Source organism: Cebidichthys violaceus, unplaced genomic scaffold (assembly GCF_023349555.1).
Source record: "Cebidichthys violaceus isolate CVI_PGR_0920_01 unplaced genomic scaffold, fCebVio1.0.p SCAF_3, whole genome shotgun sequence".
In the NCBI taxonomy this organism is placed as follows: Eukaryota; Metazoa; Chordata; class Actinopteri; order Perciformes; family Stichaeidae; genus Cebidichthys; species Cebidichthys violaceus.
The window spans coordinates 3,183,134-3,210,150 of NW_027176483.1; the positions used below are offsets into that span (position 1 = coordinate 3,183,134).

At 47.0% G+C, this 27,017-nt stretch overlaps 1 protein-coding gene across 1 annotated transcript in view; it reads left to right on the forward strand.

Annotated features, from left to right (window-relative positions):
* Window positions 1–1,298: 1,298 nt before the first annotated feature.
* lrriq1 (leucine-rich repeats and IQ motif containing 1) overlaps window positions 1,299–27,017 on the forward strand; it is a 31,111-nt gene continuing 5,392 nt past the window's right edge. Inside the window, 19 exon segments of the mRNA XM_068724046.1 lie at window positions 1,299–1,360; window positions 2,626–2,753; window positions 2,917–2,991; window positions 3,310–5,487; window positions 5,640–5,792; window positions 5,957–6,107; window positions 6,538–6,731; window positions 8,023–8,150; window positions 8,755–8,828; window positions 9,275–9,368; window positions 13,728–13,895; window positions 16,507–16,959; window positions 17,732–17,933; window positions 18,738–18,905; window positions 19,446–19,535; window positions 20,469–20,602; window positions 21,522–21,611; window positions 21,690–21,778; window positions 22,719–22,817. Of these exon segments, the coding sequence (XP_068580147.1) occupies window positions 2,676–2,753; window positions 2,917–2,991; window positions 3,310–5,487; window positions 5,640–5,792; window positions 5,957–6,107; window positions 6,538–6,731; window positions 8,023–8,150; window positions 8,755–8,828; window positions 9,275–9,368; window positions 13,728–13,895; window positions 16,507–16,959; window positions 17,732–17,933; window positions 18,738–18,905; window positions 19,446–19,535; window positions 20,469–20,602; window positions 21,522–21,611; window positions 21,690–21,778; window positions 22,719–22,817 (4,618 nt within the window). The 5' untranslated portion in view covers window positions 1,299–1,360; window positions 2,626–2,675.

A 27,017-nucleotide genomic window follows, 5' to 3' on the forward strand; every position in this document is an offset into this window, starting at 1 on the left:
AAAAAATGGACGCTGACGAGATGTTTGACACAGTTGTTTCCACTCATACTGACGACGATGACGAGGAGCGCGAGAGCGTTACACTTCACCACGAGTCGGTAAGCGAGTCTCCTGCTGAAGCCAGAACACTTTAAATGAAGATTATTCAATTAACACTCAATTAACTGCACAGGTGACACTGACAGCAAGCTACATGTAGTATTTAGATACTAAATACTACAGTATTTAGTATCTAAATACTACATGTAGTATTTATTTTTAGCACTTAGATGAAGCTACTTGCCAATGACAAGGTACAACATATAAACCCTACTTTGTTTCTTTAAACTTCACTTATTTATGTACAAAACGAACCAAAACACCGAGGAGGAGGAGGATCTTGGGTAGATGATAATGATAATAAATATCAAACAAAATGTAAATCATACCCCATAAACAGGCATAGGCTGTTGTGTATGTTTTATGTGTTTTATTGTGTTTTATGTTCAGGTATTGGTTCTGTGTTTCAGTGAGAATTCTTTACAAATTCAGCATTTATTTGTATAAATGCATTGCAGGAAATTAATCTTGGAAGCCGTTATTTTAAAACACACACACACACACACACACACACACACACACACACACACACACACACACACACACACACACACACACACACACACACAAAAGTGAGGAGGCTAAACAGGATAAAAGACATGCATTATGAACAATATGGGAGTCCATCAACAGACCCTATACCTGCAGGTCTTATGCCTGAAATGACTCTTTATGCTGTTACTCGTTACCACTACGACTAACACAAACCAACTTTCAGGACTCGGAGGATATTCCCCAATCTCTGCTCAGCTACTTTGAAGCCTCCAGAAGCAGAGCAGCCGTCTGTGAGAAGCTCATCCTGGAGGACCTCGACGGTACGACACGTTACTTATCAGTCCACCGCTCTGTGTTTCTAAAATATTTACAATGTAAGAGACCTTCGGAATGATGCCGTGGCTGTGCCTGCTTCCCATGATGATGAATGTGTGTGTGTGTGTGTGTTTTTTCTTTTTCTTTCTGTGAACCGGATCCCCAGACTTCACCGCATCGCATCGCAGCGAGGACCCGGTGAACTTGGCGCGTGAGCTCGACGAGGACACGGTGAGAAACGGAACGAGCGGGTAGACGTCTCTCTGTACGGTATCTGGTCTCCAGCCTCCTGCTGTTAGCTGCGGCGGACTGCACTCTGAAGCTCTGCTCTTTGGCCCGATGTAGGTCGTCTGTGAGTGCAACGCTTCCGCTCACGCCCGCCTCCCTCGTGCACCCGCAGAGGCGGACGCGCTTCTGCCTCGCAGTGCGTCGGCGCGTCCCGGCAATGAAGGTACGGCGCATGTGTAGAAACAGGTGCAGCGTAGACCCCCCCCACAGCTGCAACTTCAACAGAGCATCCACTGAAACTCTCGCTAATTTACTTGTTAATAAAAAGCGAGATTCATTAAAAAACATTATTGTTTTGATGCTAAAACCTAAAATCAATCTAAAACCTTTTTTTTTTGTTGCTTTGGTGTATTATTTGGCGCATAACATAAAATATAAAATTAAAATTAAAAAGTATTGTGAAAATCAAGACTTGTAAATGTAGAATAGATGCAAATTACAGTAAAAATATGAGAAAAATACTTCAAATCAAAGAGTTGTGCAGTTTTTAGCAGTGGTACTTTTGTGCAGAAAAATGCCCAATAGTTCACAGTACGAATTATAAAAAATAATATGCAATGTACAGAGATAAAGACCCAAATATGTGTGTTAATGTAACACATAGAGTGACGTATAGTGTCCATGAGAGGGGACAATGTGTCTCAACATGAACAAACAAAGTCATCACATGTTAAATATTGTAGTAAACTGTTTTTCTAAATGACGTCTTTTTCTCCTCCGTTTGTGTTTTCATCGTTTATGTTGATCGTTGCTGAAGGTCTGGTAGTAGTACAACAGCTGGCCACAAGAGGTCACCGTTGACTTATTTACTTTTCTCATAAATGACTTTAGTGAGGCAAGAGTAATGATGAAGATGAACAGAATCACACTTGTTGAACAGAGAACAGACTTCCATGTTTTTAATTTCTCAAAACTGTGATGTAATGAGGCTTTTTGACAACTTGTTTGATATAATTTTTTTTTTTTAAAAACAGTGTTTGAGCTGGTGGAAATGATCCAGCTAAACTTCTGAAATCATCATTTTGAATTTGACTATAACAGCTGAAACCACCGGTCTAATTTTGACACAATGTCATTATATTCCTGCCCCAGTCATGCATGTGAGATTGTACGGTTTTTTATTTCTTAATGCATTATTTATGACGCAATTTGTTTCCAGAATCAGAAGCAGGTTGTTCACTTAGAAGGAATCTTTCTGTGTTTGTTGCATAAATTAAACATGAAGAGGAAATAAAAAAATGCAGGCAAAGAACGGCAAACGTTTAGAACATAAAGAAGAGAAGCATTTTAACTATACATATCTGAAAAAGAAACAATACAAATATGATAGAAAAACTAAATACTATGAGATACAATATAGAGTTGTGTGTGGTTCTCCTCCTCGCTGACAGAACTCCTAATGAAGCTCCATGTTGGTGTTGGTCACAGGCGAACATGAGGAGAGCGAGGAGCATCGTGCGTCTGGACTCTGTGAAGGGATGAAAACGGAGGAGCAGAAGAGACGAATAGAAAGAGACTTCCAGACGGAGCTGAAGAAGGTGACGGAGGCAGAGAAGGTGAGTCCGTCTGGACTTCCTTTACTCCGCTTGTCACGGTCGTTCATTAATACAGCAGATGTAGACAAACGTTCCCTCTGGGGACTTCAGTAAAGACAAGAAGATAGAAAGTGTCAGAATGGAAACCATCGTCACGTTTACTTCTTCCTCACGGTGTGTCCAGCTCCATCAGGAGGAACTTGAGTTGATGGGGAAGAGAGCTCAGGAGAAGCTTGAACAGGAGTTGCAGCTCCAGCAGGTAGGCCTGAATCTCCTTGTTGCTGTTTTCTCCAGATGTTCAACCTGCCGACACACCACTGAGTGTACCCACGCTCCCTGATGGAGATGTTAATCAACCGCTGGGACTTATTTAATAATCGTAATTCATCACTATCTCAGCAGCAGTGAGAGGATGTGGAAAAACATGCGCTCCTTTTGAGATATTTAAGGGTCACTGACCTCAAATACCAGATTATTAATATCTACACTTAGGAGTCATAGTTCCATATTATTAGGGGTTTAAGTTGATTGATTTATCTGCTTTGTTGTAACTCTGGTGAATATCTTTACCATTTAGGAACTGATCAGCAATTTACAGAGACAAGTGGAGGAGGAGAGGAGGATGAGGGAAGAGGAGCAGAGGAGGAGGAAGGATGAGGAGGACAAGAGGAAGAGGGAAGAGGAGAAAATCAAGATTCAGGCAGAGAGGAAAAGAATGGAGGAAGAGGTGAGGAGGAAGAAAGAGGAAGAGAGGAGGAAGGATGAGGAGGACAAGAGGATGAGAGAAGAGGAGAAAGTCAAGATAGAGGCAGAGAGGAAAAGAATGGAGGAAGAGGTGAGGAGGAAGAAAGAGGAAGAGAGGAGGAAGGATGAGGAGGACAAGAGGACGAGGGAAGAGGAGAAAATCAAGATAGAGGCAGAGAGGAAAAGAATGGAGGAAGAGGTGAGGAGGAAGAAAGAGGAAGAGAGGAGGAAGGATGAGGAGGACAAGAGGACGAGGGAAGAGGAGAAAGTCAAGATAGAGGCAGAGAGGAAAAGAATGGAGGAAGAGGTGAGGAGGAAGAAAGAGGAAGAGAGGAGGAAGGATGAGGAGGACAAGAGGATGAGAGAAGAGGAGAAAGTCAAGATAGAGGCAGAGAGGAAAAGAATGGAGGAAGAGGTGAGGAGGAAGAAAGAGGAAGAGAGGAGGAAGGATGAGGAGGACAAGAGGACGAGGGAAAAGGAGAAAATCAAGATAGAGGCAGAGAGGAAAAGAATGGAGGAAGAGGTGAGGAGGAAGAAAGAGGAAGAGAGGAGGAAGGATGAGGAGGACAAGAGGATGAGAGAAGAGGAGAAAATCGAGATAGAGGCAGAGAGGAAAAGAATGGAGGAAGAGGTGAGGAGGAAGAAAGAGGAAGAGAGGAGGAAGGATGAGGAGGACAAGAGGACAAGGGAAGAGGAGAAAATCAAGATAGAGACAGAGAGGAAAAGAATGGAGGAAGAGATGAGGAGGAAGAAAGAGGAAGAGAGGAAAATGGAGGAGATGAAACTTAAAAAAGAGGAGGAGAGGAAAGGTGAGGAGGAGGAAAAGATGAGAGTGGAGAGGGGGGAAAAGAGGAAGAGAGAAGAGGAGAGAAACAAGATAGAGATGGAAAAGAAGAAGCTGGAGGATGAGATGAGAAGGATGAAGGAGGAAGAAGAGAGGAAAAAGAAGGAAGAGGAGGAGAAGAGGAAAAGGGAGGAGGAAAGAAAAAAGATAGAAGAAGAGGCAGAGAAGAAGGTGGAGAAAGAAAAGAGAAAAATGGAGGAAGATATAAGACAGAAGGAGGAGGAGAAAAAAAAGAGGGAAGAGGAAAATACGAGAGTAGAGGAAGAGGTGAGAATTACTAAGGAGATTGAGGAGAGGAAGAAGCAGGAGGAGATGAGGAAAAAGAAAGAAGAGGAGGAGGCTCTGAAAAAGATGCATGAAGAGATGAGGAAGAGGGATGAAAGAGAACATGGAAATGTAGACGAAGAAGCAAAACTTAAGGAGAGCAGAAAGAAGGAAGAAAACGATAGGACAAGGAGGGAGGAGAAGGAGGAAGCAAGGAAGAGGGAGAAGGAAACAAAAGCTGTGAAGGAGAAGGAGGAGTTGACAGAAGGGGGGAGAAAAAAGGAAGGGGAAGATAGAAAAACTAAAGAAGAACCAAGACCCATCGAAGAGGATGAGAAGAGGAGAGAGGAAGAACGGAGGAAGAGGCGGGAGGAAGAGGGTAACCGAAAATCAGAGGAAAAAATAAAGCTGAAGGAAGAAGAGGAGGACTATAAAAGGTATGAAGTGGACAACAGAAATATTGAACATGAGAGCAAAACAAAAGAGAAGACGCATGAGCCGCAGGAGAAATCAGAAAATAACAGGACTTCCTCAAGACCTGGTCCTTTACACAGCGAGTCTACAACTAGTCGCGCCAGTACCGAAGTCCAACCACAACATCGTGACCCGGAGGAGAGCATCGGTCAGATCTCCACGGAGACGACCGTGGACTACGAGGATCGAGCAGCGAGGCCCGCATCTGTCCTCTCCTCCGTGTGCCTCCTTGACCACGTGGAGGAGAAGAGGCTGGCCTGGGTGAAGGACTGCGTGCCCTGGTCCAAACTCTCCCTCCAGAGCGGGAGCAAGCAGAGGGGATCCGCCCGGAGTCGCAGGGGGCCGAGGGGGGCCGCCGGGTCCGCCGGTCTGCCCCCTCTCTGCCCGGACTCTCTGCTTCGGTCCACGGGCTGGAAATCCCTGCAAGAGGTGAGACACGATGCAGACATTTATGAAGGGTGGAGTCGTTTTGAACGCTGACATGTCAGAACGGTGGAAAACTGTCTGAAACGGCACTGAAGCATCTAAACTGTCCTTTGAAACTCCTCCCACCCTGAAGCTGCTCCGCCTCTCTCTTCCAGGTGACCACGGTGACCCTGGAGGACTTGCCCGGCCGTGGCTTATCCACTCTCGCTCGGTGTTCCCAACTCCGGTCCCTCACCCTCAGACGCTGCGGCCTCCGATCCCTGGAAGGCATCAACCGGTTACCACAGCTCTGCTACGTCGATGTCCAGGTGGATATTAAGTCGATGTGAAATCAGTTTATTGTCTTAATGCCACATTAAGTATCTTTACTTCCTTCTATTTTGTGCTGTTGGATGTTGCAGATCTTGGTTATTAGATTATAATATCTTTTTATTCTGAAAATAAAGACCAACACAGCCTTATTGTGTCGCAGGAAAACGACATCTCATTTATCGACTGTGAGAACATGAGCGGCTTACGGGTTCTTCACCTCGGCCACAACAAGCTGACGTCCATCCACGGTTTGACCGGCGCCGACAATTTGGACGTTTTGGACCTCTCGCACAACTCCATCACCCGCATTGGTGAGAACTAGGAAAAAAAAAAAAAAAGTCCTCAAACGCCTTCTGAAACATTAACTTTAATGTTTTAGAATATTTGTCTTAAAAATACAAAATAACAGAAAAACAGATCGTTGTCATAATGGGATCGTGTCACATCTGCAAGTTGTTAATACTCCACCAGAGGGCAGCATCTCTCTCCTTTTCAGCCTCCGTTCTCTTGACAACAAGAGCCATTTGAAGAGTGATTTATTGACTGAAGTCAACTTGAGCCCTGAAGCTGAAGCCATACATAGATATTAGCCAGGCAAGAGGTTAATCGCAGTGAATTGTATATTCAGCTACCGTAACATCTAGTTGTGGCTCACCTCTAAAACTCATTATCGTAGCTTTGTTTACAGCTCATGTGCAGACCCTGTGTTGTACCCTCTCATCTTCTTTAACTCATCCCTAGCTGATCTGAAGTCCACGAGGAGACTGCAGAGGTTGTCAGTGGACCACAACCAGCTGATCAGCACCAAAGGGCTGAGGGACGTCTCCACTCTGGTGCACCTGAGCTGCTCGCACAACCACCTGGCGAGCGTGGAGGGTCTGGAGAACAGCGCTCTGCTCCACACGCTGGACCTGAGAGCCAACGGCCTCACCGAGGTGAGAAAACCCACCGCCGGAAAAGCTCTGGTTCTGATGTCAGTGCTCGGTGCCGTCGACGGAGAGCGAGAGGCTCGTAACGCAACGGGATGCATTTGAATTAAGGCGCAGATCACTCTGTTGGGAGTTCAATAATGTGTATATAGAGACGTAATTAGCATTCGTTAATTACTACTTACTGCTAGTAACTACTATATTTTTCATTTTTCTCATCAAGATGCAGAAACAAAATTAGAATGCAATATTTAATTTATAGTTTTTTTTATCACAAAAATGCAATTTAATGTAACAGGGACAGGTGTGATAAAAGAAAATGATGTGTCAAACCATCAAAATATACACTTTTAAACTTATTCTTATTCACACATAACAGATTTTCTTTTTAAATAATTTTTTTAATCACACCTTTCAATGTCAGAAATGTTACTTTTTATTATTTTTAATGTTCTTATCACAATGCAGAGACAAAAAGAGAACACAACGTTCCCGTTATTGCGTTTGTAATCACTAACCCAAAAATGAAAATGCTGACAGGTTGATTGATGTGATTTAAAAAATTATTTATAAAAATGTTACGTGTGTCAAACCTTCAAAATAAAAGCTCAAAAGTGTCACGAATACATACAAGGTTATACTTATTCAAATCAACAACTGGATGAGAGAGCACTCGGAACAACTTGAACCTTGAACAGCTGCTTTTTGTCAAAACACACTGACTCTACAAATTAAAACCAGCATTTTAACAGACATTTTATCCCACCTAAAATTCAAGAAGATATAGAAAATCTGCCACATAGCATGATTACGTTCCATTTTCCAACATAAGATACTCTAACAGCACATTTGCCTCTTAAATAAAGATGAACCTGAAAGTCTTTAATTCATTTTTTTTATGTATTTGTTGGACATTTGAACTAAAAGAGAGATGCAAGAGAGTCAGATCGCACCATACCAGGGCCCTTGATGGTATTAGTTACATTACAGCTACGCTAGTTAAAATGTCCTCTTTCTTTGGGAGAGTGACTCGCTGCTAATTGATTGATTGAGGCAAAGAAAACATGCTAAATAGTTGGCATGATAATGTTTATCACTTGAGTATTTCGCGAGGCACCCCTTGATCGCGGCGGGGCTAATGGCCGTAAACACAGCAGGACTAAAACAGCTGACGTTGATGGAGAGGGTCATTCAGCCGTCGCTGGACCAGCAGCAGCAGCAGCAGCAGAACGTTAGCGTAACCCCACGGTGTGGCCGGTGTTAACTGACAGCTTCACCCCGTTTCTTTTCCCATCAGCCCCCCGGTCTGAGCAACCAGGTCCTCCTCAGAGAGCTGCACCTAGACGACAACAGCATCTCCTCCCTGCAGGGCCTCGCTGCTTGCTGGCTCCCCCTCATGCAACATCTGTCCGTGTCCCAGAACAGGTTGATTCCTCCAGTCTTTTCTTTCTTTTTAAAATTTTTCTTTTAATACTATAAACAGTAGAATATCTTCCTTTCCCTCCCTCCCTCACCCACACATAGACACGTACATATACAGTACACCATGGCTCAGATTTGACTCCCCTTCCTATATCCCATGCAGGCTCATTACAATTTACCGCCCACAGTTTGAAATCTACATTACCTTTGCGAAGGTGTGCCAAATTTTTTTTCTCACAAGCCAATCGGAGCAGACCATTCGGGAGGGAGGCTTTAACGTGTCAGCAGCTAAAAGCTAACGGTGCTAACAGCGCTAACAGTGTTTACCTGAAGGGGAACCATGAACAACTCTGTCAGTCTGGACGGTTTCATCAGCTTCAGTCCTACTTGATACCTGTCTTTGCATAAGGCCTGTATGTAGAAGCACAAAGGAGAAAGTAACACATGCTGCAAGTTTGGTTTTTGCTTTCTTTGTAAAGTGATGTGAAAAGCTTTGAGTGACTCATGCAGCTGGTCACATAATATCAGAAACATGAATATTAGCTTCAGATGTAACATGTAGCTTTCAAAGATGGCTATCATTTTTTTTTTCTTCTCTGTGTCCTAGGATTACCCAGCTGCCCCCCATGTCTGATGCTGTGTCCCTTGCAAATCTGGATCTTCGATTTAACTGCATGTCAGGTAACAGATTGTCTCGATTAAACGCACCATATAAATCCCATTTCCTCGTCGTAAAGGCATACGTACCTCTACTGTGCATGTAATGCGGGCAAATTAAAAACCTGTGTTGTTTCAGCTTTTCCAGTCCCGTACTCCCACACAGCCCCAGATTGATTTCACTTACTTTCAGTTACAACGGCTATAAATTTACATGCGCCAAAACCTTTTAGGCACCCATCTATTTTATATAATGCTGCTGCATTCAAATTGGCTCTATGCTGGCTGTCCATGCGGAGTATATGACTCCATGGAAATAAGATGCATTAGTTCACAGGTCTGTGGAACACATCTCCATTTAATTCACCCGTTCTACGTAACTCTGCATAACTAGAAGAGACACCGGTGAAAGTGAAGAATAGTCTGAAAAATAGACACTGACAAGTGGTTTTCCCCCGCTTCTCCCTCAGAGCTCCAGAACGTGTGTGAGAGTCTGGAGGGGTGTGTATTCCTGCGAGAGGTCCACCTCACCGGGAATCCTCTTCAGCAGGAGAGTGGCTGGAGGTAAGGCGATGGTTGTGTGGTGGGGGGGTAAGGCAATGGCCTGGTGGTGGGGAGGTAAAGCGATGGCCGGGTGGTGGGAGGTAAAGCGATGGCCTGGTGGTGGGGAGGTAAGGCGATGGCCGGGTGGTGGGGAGGTAAGGCGATTGCCGGGTGGTGGGGAGGTAAGGACGATGGCCGGGTGGTGGGAGGTAAGGACGATTGCCGGGTGGTGGGAGGTAATGACGATGGCCGGGTGGTGGGGAGGTAAGGGCGATTGCCGGGTGGTGGGAGGTAAGGGCGATGGCCGGGTGGTGGGGAGGTAAGGGCGATGGCCGGGTGGTGGGAGGTAAGGGCGATGGCCGGGTGGTGGGAGGTAAGGCGATGGCCGGGTGGTGGGAGGTAAGGGCGATGGCCGGGTGGTGGGGAGGTAAGGCGATTGCCGGGTGGTGGGAGGTAAGGGCGATGGCCGGGTGGTGGGGAGGTAAGGGCGATGGCCGGGTGGTGGGAGGTAAGGGCGATGGCCGGGTGGTGGGAGGTAAGGCGATGGCCGGGTGGTGGGAGGTAAGGGCGATGGCCGGGTGGTGGGAGGTAAGGCGATGGCCGGGTGGTGGGAGGTAAGGGCGATGGCCGGGTGGTGGGAGGTAAGGCGATGGCCGGGTGGTGGGAGGTAAGGGCGATGGCCGGGTGGTGGGAGGTAAGGCGATGGCCGGGTGGTGGGAGGTAAGGGCGATGGCCGGGTGGTGGGAGGTAAGGGCGATGGCCGGGTGGTGGGGAGGTAAGGGCGATGGCCGGGTGGTGGGGAGGTAAGGCGATGGCCGAGTGGTGGGGAGGTAAGGCGATGGCCGGGTGGTGGGAGGTAAGGCGATGGCCGGGTGGTGGGGAGGTAAGGGCGATGGCCGGGTGGTGGGGAGGTAAGGCGATGGCCGAGTGGTGGGGAGGTAAGGCGATGGCCGGGTGGTGGGAGGTAAGGCGATGGCCGGGTGGTGGGGAGGTAAGGCGATGGCTGGGTGGTGGGGAGGTAAGGCGATGGCCGGGTGGTGGGGAGGTAAGGCGATGGCTGGGTGGTGGGGAGGTAAGGCGATGGTTGGGTGGTGGGAGGTAAGGCGATGGCCGGGTGGTGGGGAGGTAAGGCGATGGCCGGGTGGTGGGAGGTAAGGCGACGGCCGGGTGGTGGGAGGTAAGGACGATGGTGGACTAAATTCATTGTTTTGGGATGTGGACGCATCTGCTTGTGAGACGAATCAAGCGGTGCTGTTGGATTAAGCTATTTTGAACGTGCACTCTCCAGATTTTCTGTTCACCTTTTTATAGCACCTTCTCCTCTGCAGTACCCACCAGACAGTTTCAAATCAAGATAGTGTTATTAGGAATTTCCGCAGTTCTTCCTAGAAATTCTTTGGCCACAAGTGTCAATTTCTGCTTCCTTTTGCTCCGAAACGTCGCTCGCCGTGATGGAACGTTCAAAGGAACATACCAGCGAAAAAGCCAGCATTTCTTTATCACACATTCCGTCTCCTGGCTCAGGTAGTCTAAACATTCCAGCAGAATGCAGGCCTTCCTGTCCACTTCCCCGGGATTAGCGCTGTGATCCGCGTCCGCTATTAGATTACCGCGACGCGCCACCGACATCTGTGCTTACGTACGCCGCGCTAAGTGCTCGTAATTCACCAAAATATTGATACAACAGAAAAATCAATTACCTTTTCAGTGTCAATTTGCTCATTCACTTATCGTGCCTGGATATTTCACCCACAGTTAGGACGGTTGCAGTGAGTTTATATGAAAAATATGCAATGACCGCTCGTCACGAGCCGTGATGTCAGCTGTTGCAGCTCCGCAAAGTTGTTTAGCTCCTCAGAGCTGCTCACGCCCATTTAGGAACGGCAAAATATGAAAAACTATACTTCGCTTGCCCCGAAAGTTTCGATTTTAGAAATGATTACATGATATCTTAACTGAGAATGTCAGTTGCACATGACAAAAACATTCCTGCCTTTTTGTTTTGTTTTTTTATTGAGCACGACACATATATGGGTGGAGCGCTGTGCAGGTTCAATAACGTCGTCAGTTTGAACGTCACATTTCTGCTTTTATTTTCGTGCTTCTCGGGTTATTCTCTGTCCAAAAAACATCCTGAAAACACGGGTTACTTGTGGACATTTTTCATTTTCTTAAGCCTTAACTGAGCCTTAATATTTCATTGAACTTTACTTAACCTCCAATGCCAACAGTGGAATTAACCCTCTGTATTTCCACACGCACACCTCCTCCCCCCCCCTCCCGGCCCCTTTCATCCCGAGCCAGCGATAACACCGGCTAAACTAAAGCACAAAGAGGCAAGCGCTGAGAATTACGCTCCCCGTGTTTGGCCGCCCCTGATCCGGGAGAGACGCGGAAGAGACGAAAAACATCGTGGCCCCGATTTAATCGGGGCCACTCTAAAGAGCACGCTGGTCGGAGGAAGTCTTCACTGAATGAAATACGGCCTTGTGCTCATATACGAGGCTGGAGAATTAGGATGAAGGAATGTGAGCAGTGCTGCCCTCCGAAAGGACGATGGAATTTATATTCATTTTTTTTGGGAAAGGATCAGGTCGAAGTATAGTCAGTGTAGATATAGCTGCAAGGAATCCATAGCATCTTAATTGTGAGGCTCCTTAATTTATTTGTTCGACCTTTATGAATACACAGTTTGCATCGAGAAGATAATGAACACTTTTGAGTGTGTGGTGCAGAGAGTCGCCGCAGCAGAGGAGAGAGTCGTCTTTCCGAAAACTCCCCAATTACCGTAAAACATCGATGGCATCCAATTATTTGTACGTGGGTCTGCTCTGCGTCCTCCCAAGTGTGTCTTTAAGTGGCGTGCATTCCCAAATTGAATTACATTCCCCACCTCAATGAGCTCATGTGACCGTCAACAGGTCCTATTTGGGTTTCGGAGCTTCATTTGAAGACGGCCAAGCCAGACGACATGCCCGAAGGGTAGGAATCCAATCCCCCCCCCCCCGATCTGTGTCGGAGGGACCAAGAGGGCCGCATCAAAATACGTCTCCCTCTGACAGCGCGCAGATTCCGTCCTTGTGTTTGTCTCAGGGTGGCAGCGGGGGACGGGGGGACGGGGGAAAAGCTCCGCATGCTATCAGAGTGCAGCATGAACCATTTGTTACGGGTTTAAATGCTCCGCAAGGGTCTGAAGAAAAGGGTTTATGATCCAAATCGGAATCAGAAGGGCACCGCGTTTACTCCATCCGTCCTTTTCCTCACTGGATATGATGCTTCGTCTTTATCGGTTGCACCGTCGGTAGGTTTAGTGCATAGACTGTTGTGAACCAATGATCATTACAGTAAAATGGAGCCGTGTTTTTAAATACCCTTAAAAAATCTAATATAGGCGTCTCGAGATCCACATGTAAAGAAATACAATAAATAAGAAGTGCTCAAATATTCACAAAATGAAGCTATGAGCTGGTGAAATGAAACATGTTTCATAGACAAGAAGTAATGGTGCTCTGGGAATCGGTTTTGAAAAACACAAAATGTTTAAAAAAGAAATGGACTTTGTAGCCTGAAGGCTTGTACTGTTCTACGGGTTTTTACTGTAGCTGTTCCCTGGTGTCCTGTAGAGTTTCCAGCTCCACATTTTCCCAGTGAACACAGACCACATTTGGCCTCCCCACCAGTGGATGCTCTGAGTCCTGTTTCTCTGGCAGATAGTTGGGATTCCTTCTGCTCGGACATCCTTAGCCTCAGGCGGCAGTTACCTCTCCCCCCCCCCAGACTCGCAGCCCTCCACTTTCCAAAAGGCTGAGCGCTACCTAAACGTACGGAAGAGTTCTTATCCAGAGCTGACCCAAATGTGCAGCGTAGAGAACACCACCGACGATGAGTGACCCGAAACAAACGAAACAGGACGACCGCTTCAACCCTTCGGTGTTAGAGAATCGCTCTAACATTTGAGCTATACAGATAGAAATATGGGTTTTCAATGACACCCTTTGGTATAAAAGATTATTGTCTTATTCCTTCTCTGTGAATTTAAATATATTAGAAAAGCTTTGTTTGTGGCCACATTTTAAAAAAATTAATTCTGTGGTTTTGTTCAGATCTGCTGCAAATATATTATGGTTTTATTTTTTATTTTATTTAAAAAAAGAAATGTGTTCAAAATCACATCGTTTTTTTGTGTTACTTAAATACATTAGAATGTAAATGAATATAAAAATATTTAAAATATACAATTCTTGGCTGAGAATTGTGTTTTTCCATTTAAGTAGACTGCTTGTACTATAAGACGTTTTTATTGATATTATAGTAACTAAAATAAATTAATCTAAACGTGACCATAACAACCTCTGATCCAGTTTGCTCTGGTGTTTTCAGGTCCGCTCTGCAGAGAGCAGTGCCGGGCCTGAGGGCCGTCGATGGCTCTTTTCTAACGGCCCCCGCCGCTCGGCGGGTCGGCCCGGCCTCGAGCAGCTTCCTGAAGTTCTGTCAGGCTCAGCTTCGGCAGACTCTGGATTTACAGCGGCAGCACAGCGGGGAGCTCGGGTAAGAGACGGGCCGACTGCCTGCTCGTGTGTGGAAGAGCGAATTTCACTTTAAAATTTACTGTTGATATGTTCTGAACTGAGAAGCCCACAGAGCTGATTTCTGAAGCTGCTCATGAGATGGAAGGAGGGGGAAGGCTCAACTAATTTGTGATTTGTTCATTCAAATTTGTCTTCAAGGTGTCCCAATAGAAGAAGGGTAATGTATTGTAGTTAGCGGATAGCATGCTATCTTTCCCTTTTTATCTATAACAACGTGGCAAATTACCCCAAAATCCAGAAAATTACCAGAAAATCTAAAGTTTTTCTGGAACAAAAAATACTCTTGTTTATTTATCAGTACTCTGCGTTCGATGGTACTTTTAAGAAAAAGAGAGAAAAAGAAGTACTGAACAGGAAAGCGTGGAACCATAAAGGGAATTATAACACAAATATGAAATCAAACGGCCAACCAGAGTCAAATTTTGGATGAGGAACCCGGATAAGACCGTATAAATCCCTGCCAACCTGTTTACAAGAGGTCGCATTACACGTTTCATCTTGTGTCGGACTGACACGAAGCAGTCAGGAATGTCAGCCGTCTTCTTGTTATGTCTGACACGCGGCGGGCGCAGCGAGGCCTAAAGACAACGTCCATCTATTTTCACAAGTCCTTCGGTGTCCCCGGCCTCTTGACACACATCGACGCTCCCGTGCGAGACGGACCACCAGCGCTTGAAACGACTGGTCGACTTTCTGCTTATCTTCGTGACCCCTTCCAAATTACACAGCACAAGAGATGAAACGGGGGGGGGGGGGGGGGGGCGGCGGCGGCGGGTCACACCGAGGACTCCTATGGCTCGGGGGGGGGGGGGGGGGGTTTAGCGTGGCGCTCCCTCGGCTTCACCCCTCACTGTGTGTGCCCTCTACCCCCACACACCCCTGGCCTCTGGACAATGAGCCATTCTGCTGGCTTTGCGAGGACCAACGCAGCCATTTAACCCCTTGGCCTGACCTTGTGTCTGACGGGGGTTCAGGGGAGGTGAGAGGTAGTGCCACACGCCGGGCCCGCTGGTGACCGTGAGGTGGGGGAACCATGGGGTTTACCAGGGGTACGGTTTCACAACATTTCACAACAGGGTGCTGAGTGGAGGCTCAATCCTCTGGTCCTTACAGAATGCCTCTATTTTGATACCTACAATGGACTTTTTTAGAAATTTGGGCCATGAAAATCTCCTTCTCCTAACACAAACATAGAGGTCTGTAATAAAAAGTGTTTCTGCGTCCAAGAGATGATAGAGGAATCCATAAAAACCGTTATGTGAGGGTTTTAACAGAAGAGATGTCTTGCTGTTTCTCACTACTTCTAATGTTCCGTGTTCTCCAGTATTCTGCTCCTGCTACCGAGCTTAATGCAGTAGAACAGAATTCAGTTTTTTGGCAGATATGAGCCGAGGCGAATGCTCCCTAAATGTCCTGAAATATAACTGAGAAGACAAGTAACCAATGGGGATTTTGCTTGTTTTCTATGTGTCCTATTTCCCAAACTTATATTAAAACTGAAGCATTTTTAAAAGATGTCGACGGTGACCCTGCAGTGAACCAGCAGGTAGGGGCGGGGGGGTCGGGTCGGGGGGGGGGGGGGTCGGTGGGGTCACAGTCCTCTCGGACCTCCCGACCGCCCTCTCTCTTGTCCCACTGAGAACGAAGAGAGCCGGGTCTTTGTGGAGAAGACGCTGCGCTACCTAAGGCTATACTGGCCCTCCAGACCCGGCCGGGCGCTGAAGCGTCTCTGACCCCTCGGGGAGCAGGAGAGCCCGGCTTTTGCTAATAGATTAATTAAGTTTCCATTGAGGTGGCTTTGTAGTCTGTTTATCCCCCCTCAATGAAAGAGACATTATATGGAATTAGGGCACACACACAGAGCAGGCAGGCTACTCACACACACACACACACACACACACACACACACACACACACAGTTCATTCACCTTACCTCGGATGAACTGGTCAAGAATGAAGACTAAATATCACCAAAATCTGATGTTCTATTCATTTATTAATTACATTTTTCTGTGCAGAGGAAGGGATAGATAACAGTCTGAAACAGACTAAAGGAATCTGACAGTCATGTGTTTTGAATGGTTGAAATTCATAATGCCACTGTTTGTTTTTTTTTAAAGAAATAAATAATCCGGTATAGGCAAAAAATACTGCTTGTGTAGTTTCTTTATCATAGCTATTAAGATTTTCTTAATGAAAATCCAAAAATATGTTGTTTTCAGAAAAACGTTTTTCTTTGCACTGTAGGCAGGGTGATGCAGAATCCACCTCACACAGGATTTAAGTTGTTTTCTCAGATCCGATGACCCACAGCGCTGAGATAATTTACTTATATTATTACTCCTCCCAATAAACCGAATCAAAGCAACCACAGAGGAACATAAATTAAGTCCAAATCTACTTAAAACATCCTTTTAAACAGGAAAACTGCTGCTTCTAATATACATCTAGTGTGTTTGTGCAGCCGTGGTGAAAAGGTTTAGTTCACTAATGCTCACTAGTGCTGACATTGCAAAAAGAGTGAGTATCCTGACCTGAAACGGTGTGTTTTTACGTGCGAATGTTCACAGCGGTGCCTCGTCCTCCCTGGATGCCGTGACGACCTCCTGCCGCCACCTCACTGAGGTCCTGCAGCTGGCTAAGGACCAGAGACTTGCCCATGAACGCGGTGACACCGCCGCGGGCCGAGCAGCACCTGAAGAAGTGGACGGTAACCGTTCTGAGGAGCGTTCTGAGGAGCGTTCTGAGGAGCGTTCTGAGGAGCGTTCTGAGCGCACAGAAATGGAGTCCGCTGGACAAGTTCCACCACTTCTTCCGCACAGAAGAAGCTACTGGACTTCAGAGGAGGGGTCCGCCGCGGAGCGTCAACGCGACCCGTTCGACCCCGTCGGTCCAAAGACGGCACCGACGGTTAGCGGAGCCGTCTCCGGTGGCGTTCGCTCCTCAGCAACGAAGACGAAAACAACTTCCTCCGGTCTTCAAGTGGCACCTGTGTCCAACAATCCAGACCTGGACCTTCAAAAGTGAGTCACCAGAACATAAACCTTTCGTTTATGGTCTTTTTTTTAGTTGAGATCTTTTCAATAATTGACAGAATTGCGACGCTCACCCTCTCTGCGGATCCCAATGACTACCCTGCATGCTGGCTGAATGTCACAGGGCAACCGTTGGTGTCATCAGTGTTACTTTCCCACAATGATGGGTCCAACGGTCTGCTGTGAAACAAGGCCTACGGTGTCAACTTCTGTGCATCGGTTGCATCCAACAAAGACGCCGTCGACAACAGATCTCCCCGGTGAGATTGATCGTAAATGAAAGCCAAGTGGACCACCGCTGACTTCAATTTGATTCTGTATAATTCTTTTTATAGCAGCGTGGCGTTTTATTAGTTTCTGCTGCGGAGCATTCGGCGTCATCCGGAGCCTCCTCTCCTCGGCGTGATTTACGGCACGAGATGTCGAACATCTTACTCATTTTAACACGCAGCTCCATCATTAACGGCGCACTATCTGCGGGAGGACGATAGATCTTTGATATGAGGGGTGGCTCTGGACAGGCTGGAACTCCCCCGAGCGCTGCTCTCCAGATGTCTGCTCGGAAATAAATTCACGTCTCTTGAAAGACGAAGGTGCTATGACATCATGTGTAGCCCTCACTTCACGTGTGTGTGTGTGTGTGTGTGTGTGTGTGTGTGTGTGTGTGTGTGTGTGTGTGTGTGTGTGTGTGTGTGTGTGTGTGTGTGTGTGTGTGTGTGTGTGTGTGTGTGTGTGTGTGTGTGTGTCCTTTTTGGAGCAGCACAGCAGCAGTCGTGATTCAGCAGCTGTGGAAGAAATATAGACAGAAATGTGGGAACATCAGCAGCCTCTCCACGGCCGAGAAGGGGGGAGGAAGAGGAGGAGGAGGAGGAAGAGGAGGAGGAGGAGGAAGGCCAGAGTCAGGACCTTCCTACGTTAACGGGAGCGTGGTTGGACCGGATTATGCAGCGACTGTCATCCAGGTAAAACCGTCGAAGTTCTGTCCGACATTACAGAGCTTTTTTGCATCTTCCACCTAAACCGGTTTCCCTCTGATACCTATTTTGAAAAGACGCCATTACCTGTTCGTACTTCGTTAGGAAACAATAGTCCAGATGGAGCAGAGAACGTAACTTGCGCATTCCTACGAGTGTGAGAGGACAGAGACTGCCAACCCAGATGGGTTTCACAGACACAAACTGTAGAGCGTTGTCTCTGTCCCCCAACACTGCAGCAACAGGTTCTGAAAATGTCCATTTCCACCGTTGAGCGTCCATCTTCAGACCTCATACATGCCAACGGAGGCTTATTCGGCTAATCCTCTGTGTGTGTGTATATATATATATATATATATATATAGAGCTGCCGTTCTGAAAAAACACGCCGCTCAACACTTCTCCCCCGATCCCCTCTCAACACACACAGTGTTTGATGAGTCCTTTAGGGCTCTCTAAGGGAGAAGGTTGAGGGGGGGGGGGGGGGGGGGTTGGGATACGGAGTGATTAATCAGATTCCAAAAAGAAGTGCGGCAGTAAGAGTTCTAGGATTCCTGCTCCAACCCGACTTGAAGTGGAGTGTGCCCCCCGCAGCCCGCTGGGAATCGGAGGATTTAGAGGCGCGCTGGAGCTCCATTTGTCTCGGAGCTGCGGAGTCACGCAGAGTTCAGACAGCAGAACACTCGGCAATTAAAAAGAGAGGTTAACATGTTTTATCTCTCTAATGGGATAACGCGCAATATTTACGTTTGCCTCCGTGATTCATGGGGCTTCTTCTCCGGGTACCTCCAGGCGTTGTGGAGGGGCTCCGCTCTGAGGAGGAGGCTCGCATCTGCTCCGGCCGCCGTCACGTGCCTCCCCCCCGCCGCCGCCGCCGCCGGAGAGGAGGAGGAGGAGGAGGAGGACGACGACGATGATGCCTTGGAGGAGCTGGACCTGGATGAATTCGTCTTTGATGAGGTATGCGCCACGTTCGCGGTCCAGCGATTCCTTAACTCGACGCGCAAACCCGCACGGAGGACGATCCACAAATCTATAAATGATGCACAAGTATGCTGACCCAACATTGTTTCCACACACACCCACACAATCCTGCACACGCGCACATGTGCAAAAACATATACGGAGACACACACACACACACACACACACACACACACACACACACACACACACACACGCACACACACACACAAAAACCTGCACAGACGCAGACAAAGACACACAATAATGCACTAACTTGCACGTACACACACACACACACACACACACACACACACACACACACACACACACACACACACACAAAACCATATACTGTACACAAATCACTTTAACTTGTTCTTGACACTGACATATACGGTACATTATTATGTTGTATGATATGCTTTGTTCTTCCTCACCTGTTGCTATCCACAACACTTAAAACACTGACGGGAAGTAAACATGGACCCAAGCTATTATAAGCTATATAGAATATGTTTTTTTTATTTCACAAAGGCAGCGCTGGAGAAACCCTGGACATTGTCCTTTTCTGAGGACTTGCCTCCCAGACGTTACCCTGCATCAGAGCAGCCACCGTCTCTGAAGGTAAGGAAACGGGGCATCGCTTCATTCTCTTAACACGGTGGTAATGTAGTGGAAGTGGGTTTTGGGAAACACCAGCAGCCCCCCCCCCCCCCGTGTGATGTCAGTGGGGAGAGTTATTTCCTTGCCCTGTCCCTTTTCTCATCTCGGTTATCGCCCCCTCCAGGATTTGTCTCACTCTCACCTGATTGATCTTTAAATTTACTCTCTCGAAAAACAAGATTATTTCCTGGAGGGGCTGAAGGTTGCTCTGCATCAGCAGATGTCATTTTTCACGCTGGCAGACTGTCGTCCCGCCCCCCCCCCCCCCCCCCTTCATTTACCTCTCGTTGGATCTTTTCTTTGGAGCGTGCTCAGCGCTGTACATCACGGTGGCCGGTCTAAGCCGGCTGATGGGGCGCAGCTGGCGTCGTGGCCCGGCCTCGCTGCGTTGACGCTGAGGTACACATCAAAGGCGAGAGATGAACAACTCGGCGCTTCCACAAAGAGAAAAAACGGGATCTGCAGAGATATTAAGCTGTTAGTTAGACTTACAATATGAGCGTAAAAAAACCTGCGTGAGCCAAATACCTGAAAAGAAAACTCGCACGAATTTGAGTGGACATTATCCACTATATTTCATTTTTACATGTATTCAAAATATACTGAGGACTGTATGTTAGTCCAGACGGAGATTAAACTTTTCCATTTGGAGCTCCAGCATTACAGCCTTCTGAACACGTCTCAAATGAGGATTCAGCTTTTACTCTGGCAGATGTTAACATTTTAAATCTAAAAGTAAACAACCGCTCCAGTAAATGACAAACTCTTTGGCAGCTATATATATATATATATATATATATATATATATATATATATATATATATATATGAAAAACAAGCTATTAAAGAAATACTCATAAGTTATTGCTGACACTGATTCATGTATGTGTTTCAGCCTCCCGGGCGCGTTCCTGAAGCCTCCCAGCACGTCCTCCCATCAGCGCCCGTATGGAGGCCGAAGCGGGCCTGGCTGCCCGGAGAACAGGTGGACTCTGCTGGACAGAGAGTTCCCCCAGAGACCTCCAACAGGTAGACCAACCCACTTCATTATGAGCTTAGTCTGTCATTTGATTGTGTGTACGCGGTAGAAAATCAAAGTCACAGTAAGTTGGTGGATACACTGAAGGTGTTAACCCAGGGAGATCTTAACTGGGCTCCTTATGTTTGTGTTAAAGTGAGATAAATAGAGTTGAACAACATGAGCAACACAATAAGAAACGGATAGTATTTACACAAAATCAACCACACTACAGTTATGTTGAAACTAGATATAAAATGATCTCCTGACAATGAAAATCATGAAAACTCGTGACTAAAATATGAGTTTCTAAAGTCAAGGAAGAATCCTTAAACGGCTGAATTTAAAAAGGACGATAAGTCATCGAATCCCGCCGGAAAAGGACCGTTCCAATATTGGGGAACTTTGGAATTCTACCAAGGACCGAGTCCTGCGTATCCTCCACGCTCCCAAAACCACCACATGCAATTCCTGTCCCCCGATTTGGAAGCAAGGAAAACACGTTAGTACACTTCTAGTCATCTCACATCAAACGGTACGCTTTCTTGATCATTTGAGGCGAGAACTTCCAGCAATCCAGCTGCTGAATCTTCGCTCATATCGGATCTACAATTAATAATCCCACAAGCAAAGAGGCCAGCGACCGGCAGAGAGGACCTGCCCCACCAAGGAAGCACCCTTTGACTTTGAGAAGCAGCTTATGTCCACGTTTAAAACACGATAACGTAGCCTTGAAGCGAAACGCCTCACTGTACCAGTGGGCTCAGTAGCCAATAGGAGACCGTCGTTATACTGCAAACACAAGAAGACGCTTTCTGAGCAGATCCCCCTTTTTGTTCTGTTTTCAACAGGTGCCATATCAATATGACGGTTGATAAATACGTGTGGTCATGTTTCTGAATTTCTGCACATTATGATCTCCTTTTTAAGGACTTTCAATGACGTCAGCAGCACGTCTCCCGCTGCGACGTCAGTGCTCAGCGGCCTCTCTGAAAGGTCCGAAAAGATTCTGGAAGAATGGTAAATCCTCGTCCCATCGTACGCTGTGTCTTCTGTAAGTGTGTGTGTGTTTTCATTGCGTGTCCTCGTTGTCTCCAGGGGCTTCACCGACAGCCACACAGCTCTTCTGATGCTCAAGAGAGCTCAGAATATGAAGTCGAAGACGCATCGGCAGATGAAACGTAAAGGTGAGTGATGTGAATACACACTCAGTTCATAAAGGTACACTTGGCAAAAGTTTAGTTTCTGTTATTTTGTCCACCTCATTCGTATCAATGAGGGTAGGCTAAACAACAGAACCACCTCTTTTCTTTTTCTGGTGATAATGAGTTCTGTCAGCCTTCTACACCTGAACCAATGCGTCTTCCTGTCTCCTCATCCCTTATATTTTAACACCAAATCTCCCTCACAATATGGAAGGAACTGCTGTCAGGACATAAATCCATTTTCTAAAAGTGGGTGGAAGAAAAAAAAAAAATAAAACACTTGATTTTTTTGGCCTCTTTTCATCTTCGTCTTTCAGCCGCGCTTCAGCGGCGAAACCTTTCCGCCCCGCGTATGTTAACGAGCCGTAACGGACAGCAGGAGCCGGGCCCCGTCGCCTCCTATTGGGCCTTCTTTAAAAGCCCGCAAAGGAAATAAAGACTGCCAGGAAACCTCTTGACAAGTCGTCCCGCGATGACTTTCATTCCGACTCCATTGTAGCGGTCGGCTGCGTCTGCGGTGAAAAGGTGACCTCACCTCCGCTCTGCGCCGAGGAACAGTAGTTCCTTCGCCACGATTATCATGCCACCGTCTTGTAGAGGCAGGCTGCTCTTTGATCACAATTGCGAATGCATGAGTCCAAGGGCAGGGGGGGGGGGGGGCTCTTGTCATCTTGCTCCGCCGACACACACAGGTCTATGTCTGCGCTAACTCCTAATGGCATCTTCCACAGCGGAACCAGAGCTCTGTTCTAAATGTTTCAGAATGTTTTGGTCCTGGTTCTCTGCTTCTGGTTTTAGGCCTGCCTTGTCCTTCTTTGACTCTCTCTCTCTCTCTCTCTCTCTCTCTCTCTCTCTCTCTCTCTCTCTCTCTCTCTCTCTCTCTCTCTCTCTCTCTCTCTCTCTCTCTCTCTCTCTCTGCTAGATCCCTCCGTCCGTCTTGCCCTCAGAAACTGCAGTTACCCGCTGGGTCCAGTGGCGACACGAAACAGGCCGGCACAACACAACGGGAGAGATATAAGAGGTAAGATTTGAGGTGCAAGCGCACAAAACTCCTGAGGATTATTACTTTATTCCCCCTGGGGATGAATAAAGTATCTCTCTCTCTCTCTCTCTCTCTCTCTCTCTCTCTCTCTCTCTCTCTCTCTCTCTCTCTCTCTCTCTCTCTCTCTCTCTCTCTCTATCTAAAACTCATCAAAACGTTCCAACGATCACCAACTGTGGTTGGGTCGAAATAAACTCTTAATTCACCGAGTTAGATGTGAAAAGAAACAGCTGTTAGACGCTTTAAAGCTACAAGACTCCATTGACCCAAACAGTTGTCTGACCTCGCTGGTCATTGTGAAAAAACACTCGACAGAAACAAGACGAAACTCATCAAAACCATCTTAGTTTGCGATATTCCAACAATCACCAACTCTGGTGAAAAGTTGTCTCAGTCCGACACGAACATCTGCACAGACCGGAGCTTCAGACCTGATGACTGATGACTCAATTCGGACTGATTTTTATTCCAACCGTATCATTGTTTTCATAGTTGTTGCAGTTGTTTCTATCAGTGAGAATGACATGGACTCACTAATGTTGTTGAGATCTGGCAACACAGCGACATCACCGCAGTGACGTCTGGAAGTCTGTCATGTTTCTGGACAAGAAGCCTCAGCAGTAAGCGATCACACATTTGTTTTAGTTTTTTTTATCATCAAGAGGATTATGGCCATAACAGCACATACATAAATAAACTTTCCTCCTTCAATATGTGAGTATAACCTACTTCACTACATTTGTATTTTCCTGAAGGTTTCATAGAGCCAAAAAAAGGTTTGAACTTATCGAAAGATGACATTTTTTTCTTTATCGTTATGGATATTAAAAACAATCGGCCGCAGGTTGACTGTGGTGTAAAAGTAGTAGAGGAGGAAAACCTCCTCCTCCATCTCTCCCGCTGTGGCCTCCTGGCCTGCCCCGGGGTGGAGAGATGATCTGGCATTGTGACGTCCACAGCCAGACTTAAAAGGGAGGAAAGAGCTGGAGGGAGGGCAGGAGGGAGGATGGGTGGGGGGTTTGGCTTTTATCATGCCTGTCTCCGTCTTTTCCTCTGCACCCCGACCCCGGCGCCCCCCCCCCCCCCCCCCCCGCTAGGGTCAAGGCCTTACATCCAGAGAGATCCACGGTCGCTCGCGGTCAATCCAGCCCGTCAAGAGCGACGCCGGAAACCAACGGCGTTCTCCACCAGGCAGCGAGGCGACTGGTCCGAGTCCAGCTTCATGTAGCAAAATAAATAAATAAATAAAAAAGCTTAAACTTTGGGATGTTTTCCGTTCCGCTTTATCTCTGTTGGGCGGATCGCTTTAGTAATTTGTTAGCGGATTAGTTGCGAAGGAGTCGCCTCGTTTCCCTCAAAACCGATTCACTGCCGCGCAGCCGAAGATCTTTCATCAGCCGACGACGGACAAACATCTTTTTAGTATCATTTTGTTATCGCGTGTTCATTGTGAACTTCAGGTGTATGAATGTCAAGTGTCCGACACTGTGATTACTGACGCTGAAACCGCGTCTGAGCACAGAGTAGCCGGTTCCGTCCAAATGACCGATTTCACCATACTTCCCAGTTCTGTTTCTTTCCAATGTCCTCCTCATCTCCCTCTCTACCCACGCCAAACAGGTCTGTCGTTCTGGAGCAATGAGGTGAAGCAGCTGATAAAGGAACAGGGGTCACTTGTTAGAACATCGCCCTCCCCTCCTCCTGCTTAATGCTCCTTGTTCCTCCGTCGTCCTTTTTTTATTTTTTTATATTCGACTGAGAGGGATCCTGTAAAAGGTGTAACTCTAACCGGCTCGGTTCTGGTGGAGCCCTTCTCCTGCTGCCTTTTTACAGGGTGACTGCGTCTCGGACTCTCTGTAAACGGGGCCCAAGCCAGCCTCCCCTCCTGCTCCCCTGGTCCTGACCTGTGGGAGGCACCCCCCCCCCCCCCTCCCCCCCTCCTCCGGATCCATCCCCAGTGCCCGGGGACTACAGCCAGGCCCAGCCCGGGCCCAAGCCAGCGCTCCCCGACAGGGGCTAACGTTTCAGGCTTTTGAGTCGAGCCCTCCTTCTGGAGGTGATTAGCCCCAAACCCATGACAGATTCTTTCCAAGATATCCGACGCGCCGTGTTTATTTTATCCGGGCTCTTTGTGTGGATGTGCTGGACATGAGTAACCCACTTGAAATGGGTATCGGCTTACATACCCAGAGAGGGAGATAGAGAGGGAGAGGGTGGAGCAGAGCCGCAAAACATTTTCTTTTAGAGGCAAAAAAAAAAAAAAGTAGAAATACACCACCCTTTATTTTTTATTTTGTAGATGGTTTGTATCATCAAGTGTCTTGGTGCTGCAGATGTTGAAGATGTTGTGTGCCTGCAAGCGTTTTCTCCTCGCTTCGCCTCTTACTTTCCACCAACGCCTTGCACTCCCCCCCCCCACCCCCCCCCAGGCTAACACACACCCTCTTCCAACCTCCTCCTTCCATCCAAACTGCGATCCAAACCCCGCCAAACATCCGTCCTCATGTCAGAGGGACAGGCGGGGTGTATATATATATATATATATATATATATATATATATATATATATATTTTTTTTCATTTCAGCCTGGAACCTCTACCTCCTGAGCACTTAACTCGATTTCACACTTCAAGTCATCTACAAAGTCCGGCTGAAACGCAATCATCGTGTTTACCGTCCGTCATCCAGAATAACTTAATGTCAGGCTGTTTACCACCGTTCATGTGCATTCAATTCAACCCCCCCCCCCCCCCCCGTGTTCGCGGGGCTTCTATTTATCTCAGCTCCCTTTTGCTCATGTGTTTTGAGATGCGCCGGGAACATGCAGAGCCAAAAGCACTGTTGGGGCGTCAGTCTCGAGTGAAAAACAAGGCTCACGAAAGTGTCTTCTTGATGCAATACGAAACAAGGTAAAGGGTAGCCGTAGCGTAGCTGTCTTTAAGTCTTATGGGACAAGTTTAAAATATATCAGAGCCACTTTTCACGCTCTTTAGGGCGGATTCAGTACAATCCAACAACCCCTCATTCAAGATTCCTTTATTCATTCTCCTTGTACAACTGAGTGCACATCACACTCGTTAGTTTCTAAGCATACTGAGAGCTTAATACTCTCTTTGGAAAGTGACTTTGTGTCTTTCACCGTACTTGCTGATTTACCGTAACTGCTGTAGACGTGTGCAATGCAGAATTAGTACCAACTTCACAGGTGTTCTCAACCCTTTTTCACGTACAAATACAGCAGTTTTGTTCAACTTTTGGGCTTGTTTATAACCTGGTTGTTTCCTGTTCCACACCTCAGCTCACTTTGACTAGAACTGGAGGCTCATCAGCTCATCATTCATGGAAACCATTTCTCACATCTTTAAGGGTCTGCACTCCTCCCTCCTCCTCCTCCTCCTCCTCCTCCTCCTCCTCCTCCTCCTCCTCCCCCCCAAGTCTCTGATAGTAAGTCAGAGCTCTCCCCTCCTCAGCAGGGACGAGATCGCCTAATGTGCTTAAGAGCCTCTCTTAACAGGCGTGACTCCTACAGCCCCCCCCCCCCCCCTCAACCCCCCTCAACCCCCGATGTCCTGGAGGAGCACTGGAGGGGGATTCAGGAGGTTGGACGGGGTCAGGAGGGGGCTTTGGTGGAGAGTTCAGAGGGGGGGAAAGTGAGAGGAGAGTCTCCGAGCTACTGGAGTGCAACATAAATGTGACTTTAAAAAAAAAAAAAAAAAAAAAAAAAAAAAAAAGTTGCTCATCTTGTTTCACCGCGTACACATGCCACAGCTACATTCCACCACTCTGCTCTTTTTGAGCTTTGGGAAGTGTGGGGGGGGGGGGAGCATCCATCACTTGACATTTTTACTGGAGCTTCTCAATTAACCCATGAAAAACATGTACAACTTTTCTTCTTCTTCTCCTTTTTTTTTTTTTTTTTTTTTTTTTTTTTACAGCTCAGTAAAAGCAAGTAAATGACTTAAATAAATGCACCATTAGTTCCAGCATCGGCCTGTCAAAAGCCATTATTGGTTCACGACCCGTCCACGGCAGCCGTACTGTCGGCGCAACGTAAATGTTTACTTTGAATTACGATCTTATTATGGGATTTCGGCTCAAGCTCGTAATCAGCAGCCTCTCAGAAGAACTCTAAGAAGAACCGCAAGCTCCGGCGATTGTCGGGAAAAAAAGCAGATCAT